This window comes from Portunus trituberculatus, chromosome 41, assembly GCF_017591435.1.
Source record: "Portunus trituberculatus isolate SZX2019 chromosome 41, ASM1759143v1, whole genome shotgun sequence".
Lineage (NCBI taxonomy): Eukaryota > Metazoa > Arthropoda > Malacostraca > Decapoda > Portunidae > Portunus > Portunus trituberculatus.
In genome coordinates this window covers 24,116,565-24,123,414 of record NC_059295.1, presented here as the reverse complement: position 1 = coordinate 24,123,414, position 6,850 = coordinate 24,116,565, and the positions used below count along the sequence as shown (strand labels likewise).

The following is a 6,850-nucleotide window of genomic DNA, read 5'->3' as shown; positions in this document are numbered from 1 at the left end:
TGAAATAATAGACTTCAGTTTTTTTTATCAAATTTGTAAATGAACAGGAATTGATTTCGGATGCTCTTTGAGTCAACATAATCATACCATTACTGTTACCTCGAAGAGTGACCGAGGCAAGAGGCGGCGTGGACACGGCAACAAGCTCAGTGTGAGAGAGTGAAGAGTTTGCCACACCTCGCTCCCATTTCCGGTAATCCCGCAGGCGACCAGCCGCCTCGTCTCTTCTGTTGTTGTTGTTGTTGTTGTTGTTGTTGTTGTTGTAGTTTTTGTTATTGTTGTTGTTGTTGTTTTTGTTGTTGTTGTTTTTGTTGTTGTTTTTGTTGTTTTCGTTGTTGTTCTTGTTGTTGTTGCTGTTGTTGTTGCTGTTGTTGCTGCTGCTTTAGTTTTTGTTTTGTTATTATTGTTCTTTTACGGTTTCTTCTTTTTCTTCTTTTTATTTTCTTCTCCTCTTCTCTCTCTCTCTCTCTCTCTCTCTCTCTCTCTCTCTCTCTCTCTCTCTCTCTCTCTCTCTCTCTCTCTCTCTCTCTCTCTCTCTCTCTCTCTCTCTCTCTCTCTCTCTCATCTTATCTCACTTCACCTTGCTGGGCTGGACAAATAACTTTTTGAATTCTATAAGAATATCAACACACACACACACACACACACACACACACACACACACACACACACACACACACACACACACACACACACACGTACACACACACTGCTTGCTTGTGGTTGTCCATCGCTAACGATGACGACGTCTCTCCTTCTCATGTGGAGAAGGAGGTGAGACCTGCGCAATGAAAGGATTTAGGTGACAGAGAGGGTGCGCATTCCTCAATACCACACTCTTGATCACCCTCAACTGGTGCTGGTGGCATGACGGGTGCCAGGACTACCAGCGGCTGATGATGGCTGCCGGAGGTGGCCGAAACTTACTGGTAAACCAGAAGTACCGCACTGAAAAGCGCCTCTCCCCCGGCGCTGCTGGAGAGCCCACAGTGGAAGACTGTGGCCATCCCAGACTGTCATTTAACCCAAGACTGGAGGATGCACAGGAGGTGGAGACATGCAGCCTCCAATTCCTCGCCTGGAATTCTCCAGCCGAGTACCCGAACGCAGTTTAGCCGGCTGAGCGACGACGTTGCCCGGGGTGTGACCGCTGCTGTGTTCAAAAGCAGCTACTGGGAGCCATGCGTTCGATTTGGGGTATACGTGGGGACCAGGGTAATCAGATCTCCCGTGACATGCCTGGGCGCCCATCCTCTTACCAAGGTGCTATCCCTCCGTACACCCCCAGACACCCCCCCCCACACACACACACATACAACACTCTTGCGTCAACTCCTCTCTCTCTCTCTCTCTCTCTCTCTCTCTCTCTCTCTCTCTCTCTCTCTCTCTCTCTCTCTCTCTCTCTCTCTCTCTCTCTCTCTCTCTCTCTCTCTCTCTCTCTCTCTCTCTCTCCTCCTCACTTCCATTCTTCCTCAGCAACAACATCGTCCTCTCAAGACTTGCCTGGCTTCTTCATTTCTCTCTGTACTTCTCTCTGTCAAAATATTTACCATTACATATCTTGTCTCGTGATTTTTTTGTTGGTGTTATTTTTTTCTTCTCATGTTTGATTTCTTTTCTCGTTGTTATCCTTATTCGTTTGATCGGAAGATGAGTTTTTGTGATCAGTGCGGATTTAAAAGTTACTGAATTAAGAATAGAAGAAAGAAAGCTCTCATATGTGGACAACCATTACAGAAATTTCTGTTTGTATAGATTATATGGATGCATATTTTGTTGTATTTGCTAAGTAAATATACGATAGAAATAATATGCATGATTTGTTTCCCTCCTTAGCAAGATCAAATGATCGAGAAATCCTTGTTTAGCATGGATATGGAAGCGTACACACACACACACACACACACACACACACACACACACACACACACACACACACACACACACACACACACACACACACACACACACACACACACACACAAAAGGAAGGACATATATTACAAGCAGTCTTCATTCGTTGTCAGTAGGAAGGCAGTGTTGAAATTGAGAGAAGTTTTAACCCTGACTTTCATATGGGATGTGTGTGGCAACATAGTAAGGGAAGAGGTTATCTCATAGTGACTTTGTGTGTGTGTGTATATCTATTCATTCTTTATCATTGCCAGGTTTGGGACGCGTTTTTTTTTATTTCTTCCTTATCAAATGTTCATGATAAGATAAGTCAGAATCATACAGAGAAGGTACTTGTCAGTGCCCAGTGTTCACCATTCCTTTCTGACACTGCGGTGCGTCACCAAGTGCTCGTCGTGAACAGAAAGTGTTGCATTGTATGGGAGTGAGTGACAGGACCCAAACTATAAATACAGTGCCATTTTTTAGTGAGTGTTAGAATGAGCACGTCAAACAGAATGGCGGGGGTGAAAAAGGAAAATTTACTGAACTACGCCCGATATTCTCGCCTGGCGCTGACGGTGACGGCGCGCTATATGGCTGTGGTGTTTGGTTGGCTATACAAAGGCGGCTCACTGGATCTTGAGGAGTTCTTGGAACAGCAAGATATGACTGACAATTTCAAAAACCCCGAGGAAAGGATGAAAATCAAAGGGGATCCAGCCAACATGGACGTCACGTGTCTGTACAAGCTGCTCTGTTACACCTGTGATATTCCATCTGGGGACCCTAAATGGTACACTGCAGTCGAGGCGGGGCAGAAACCTTCCCTGGGGCAGATCCTGTACAGATTGAAGACCATCCGCAACAGTGTGAGTCACAAGGAACCAGGGACGCTGACACAAGTGTCCGACGAGGACCTGGATGTTCTGGCCAAGGAGTTGGAGGAGCTCCTAGCTGAGATGTTGACCCTGGCGGGCAAGAAGTGTGGGCAGCGTGGCGACGGTGTTGCCAAAGTGATCTGCGACATGATGGCGGATTTGGCGAGGGAACGGCACGCTGATGGCGGCATCACCGTGGAAGAGTTCGTAACTCTTGGTCGTGAAGAGTTGCTGAAGCGTAATAAACGTGACTTATCCTACGTGGAGCCACGCCTTCTAATGCAACCTGGCGAGGACACCTTTAATTCTGCCATCCCCCTGAGAGAACTGCTGAGAAGCACATTCCATGATGGGTCACAGCCGCAGGTGATACAAGTAACTGGTGAGGCTGGTACAGGAAAGACTTCACTTTGCCGGTAAGTGTCACATTTATGTTTTGATACTGAAATCGTTTTTTGGAACACTGATCACATTTGTACGTGATGTAATAATATTTATTATTCAGTATAATGGTGATGGTTTATTTATTCTTCTCGCTGCAGGGCACTGATGGCGTGGTGGCTGATGGACGACCCCAAAGCGAGGGCTCTAGCGGACTACCAGCTGCTTTTGAATGTCACTTGTGCTCACGTCAGGTCCAGTGACCTGCACCGCTACCTGCGCTTGATGCTGCCTGAAACTACCAAGCAGTGTGATACAGCCAGCCTGACGCGGCTCCTGCATGAAGCAAAGATCCTTTGGCTGGTTGATGGCTGGGACGAGGCCACTAAAGATGCCCCAGGGCTGCTGCAGGATCTCCTTCAGTCCAGGGGAAAGTCTCACACTGTCCTCGCTACGTGCAGACCGGGATTCAGCATTACCCTCTCCAATCAGTTCCATGGGCAAAAGATTTTCAATGTTTCTTTCGCTAGATTCCAAAGAGAAGAGATGAAGGAGCTTGTCAGGGGGAAACTTCCTGATGTCGATAATACTTCTTTAGAAAATTTTTTCAATAACTTGCACAGTTTTCCTAATAAGGAACAAGACGATTTCAACAATCCCCTGAAGCTGCAACTGATGGCTCGCGTGTATCTAGTGCATGGTCTCCTTGACCTGTTCCGCCAACCTTCTTTAGTTTACATTTATCATAACATGATAGAGTGTCAGCGTAAGGACCTCATCCTGCGTTGTAAAAAGGACGCTGCCCCGGGCGAAGATGTTGAACAGAAAATTGACGTTTGGCTAGAGCGTCTTTATAAAGTGTCTTTTGACTCAGCGAAAAGTGATCCATCGTTGCTTCTTACCGAAAAAAGTGTGAAAATTTTATCAAAAGAATGTGGTGTCCCAGTGAAGCTCTGTCTCTCTACCTTCCTGGTGTGTGCATCGCTTTTCGGTATCTTGGCCCACAGCTCCAGCTACTCCTTTACCCATGACACTCAGAGGTGTGTGCTCGCTGCACGACATTTAGAGTGTTGCTGCAAGGGTGATGACAATCTACATGCCAAACTCAGAAAGGTCTTAGAAGTTGACTCAAGCGAATTAGAAGATCACATGGATCCCTACCTTGGGATTTATGACCTAGTGACTCAATTCCTCTTGGTGATCAGAATCTTGCTTTCTAGAATCAGTTGTGGATGGATTTGTACTGAAGTATATCAAAAAAGTTTTTACCAGTCTTTGTTACGTTTGGCAAAAAAGTTTGTCCATATCGTTAAGTGTGACCACCTTCCTACTGACCGATGGATCCAGGCACGTGCTTTGAGGAGTCGACTTGTTCCCGTTTTCCTTCAAGTAATGGAAATGTGGACCAGAGGCTTGTTCCATGTGAGTGTTTCTGCCACCTTCTTGGTAGACCTGTTCGCCAGCCTCCTGGAGGGGGATGAAGAACCCTGTCAGGTGGTTGGAAGTGATCAGGAGATGCGAAGTGAATGAAGAACTGGCGAGGGCAGTGTCTCGGAAAATTGATAGAAAACTGTGGGTGATTAGCGACGGAGACATAAGAGCTGCGACGATGCTCCTGAAATACATCACCCCAGAGAAGGTCACAGTGAGTGTTTCGGAATCTAAGTGGCTACCACAACTTCATGAGCTTCTCTTAAGACTGTCCAAGACTCGTGTGAGGCTGGAACTTAACATTCAGAGCCACCTCCATGACCTCAACTCCAAAGATGACTCTGATAGTTACCTTGAACTAATTTGTCGACCACAGGCGAAGTGTTCGCTCACGATCTTTTCCGGACATTTGAGTGTCTCTGGCCTCCACCTCCTCTCTGCTGCCAAGACATTAACATCCCTCAACCTTAGGGTCACGCAGCCCAAGGCAGTGTGCAAACTGACTGAAGTCACACCAAAGCTCTCTCAGCTTACCAGTTTACTTTTGATCTATGATAATAAAAAGTTCATGGCACCAGATTCCGTGGACGGTTCGCGTGGTGTGTTTTCTCACAGGTTGTTGGTTCACTTAATTTTACCTCACTTACGCGAGACTTCTGTGAATATGTCTGTCGATTTCATCTCAAGGTTCAGTAAGCGATACTTGAATCTCAGCGTCGGAAAACTGGAGCAGAGGGGAGTGAGGAACCTAGTGGCAGGGCTGACAAACAAAGCAGTGGTCGTTGATATCTTTGCAATTAATGTTTACGTGAGGGAGTTTAAGAGGAACCTCCTCTTGAACATCGGCTCTCTGCCTATCCAAACTTCTATGGGAGATTTCCTCACAAAGTTGCACGATCTTTTTAAGGATCCACTGAGGCACATGTTATTCGTGAAGCAAATGTAGAGAGAGAGAGAGAGAGAGAGAGAGAGAGAGAGAGAGAGAGAGAGAGAGAGAGAGCCGAAAGTAAGATAATAGTTTTCAGTTTTATTATTAAACTTGTAAATGAGCAGGAATTGATTTCGGATGCTCTTTGAGTCAACATAATCATACCATTACTGTTATCGCGGAGAGTGACCGAGGCAACAAGCTTAGTGCGAAAGAGTGGAGACTATTTGATCCTCCTCTCTCCCACTTCTGGTAATCCCACAGGCGACCAGCCGTCTTTTCTGTTGTTCTTATTTTGTTTTATTATCTATTGTTCTTTTACAGTTTCTTCTTTTTCTTTTCTTCTCCTCTCTCTCTCTCTCTCTCTCTCTCTCTCTCTCTCTCTCTCTCTCTCTCTCTTTCTCTCTGTTTCATCTCATCTCATCTCATCTCATCTCACCTCACCTCTCCTCACCTTGCTGTGCTGGACAAATAATCTTTTCCATTCCGTAAAAATAACACACACACACACACACACACACACACACACACACACACACACACACACACACACACACAACGAGTGATAACTGGAAATGCGAGCGATGAGTAAGACTTAGCTACTGAAGTCTCCCCGTTATCTCATCACGGAACCGAAGCAGATAAAACGCACACACACACACACACACACACACACACACACACACACACACACACACACACACACACACACAGCACTCTTGCGTCACCACCTCTCTCTCTCTCTCTCTCTCTCTCTCTCTCTCTCTCTCTCTCTCTCTCTCTCTCTCGTTCTTCCTCACCAACAACATCGTCCTCTCAAGACTTGCTTGGCTTGTTCATTTCTCTCTGTGTTTCTCTCTGTCAAAATATTTACCATTACATATCTTGTCTCGTGATTTTTTTGTTGGTGTTATTTTTTTCTTCTCATGTTTGATTTCTTTTTTTCGTTGTTATCGTTATTGGCTTGATCGGAAGATGAGTTTTTGTGATCAGTGCGGATTTAAAAGTTACTGAATTAAGAATAGAAGAAAGAAAGCTCTCATATGTGGACAACCATTACAGAAATTCTTGTTTGTGTAAATTATATGGATGTATATTTTGTTGTATTTACTAAGTAAATATACGATAGAAACAATATGTATGATTTGTTTCCCTTCTTAGCTATATTAAATGAAAGAGAAATCTTTATTCAGCATAAATATGGAAGCGTACACACACACACACACACACACACACACACACACACACACACACACACACACACACACACACACACACACACACACACATACAGGAAGGGCATTTCAAGTAATCTCCACTCGTTGTCAGTAGGAAG

At 45.2% G+C, this 6,850-nt stretch overlaps 1 protein-coding gene across 1 annotated transcript; it reads left to right on the top strand.

Moving 5' to 3' along the window:
- The first annotated feature begins 1,980 nt into the window (after window positions 1-1,980).
- LOC123517008 lies at window positions 1,981-6,083 on the top strand. The gene is made up of 2 exons (XM_045276825.1): window positions 1,981-3,190; window positions 3,317-6,083. Exons 1-2 carry the CDS (start codon window positions 2,394-2,396, stop codon window positions 4,683-4,685), a joined length of 2,166 nt encoding a protein of 721 aa, XP_045132760.1. The 5' UTR covers window positions 1,981-2,393; the 3' UTR covers window positions 4,686-6,083.
- The last annotated feature ends 767 nt before the right edge of the window (window positions 6,084-6,850 follow it).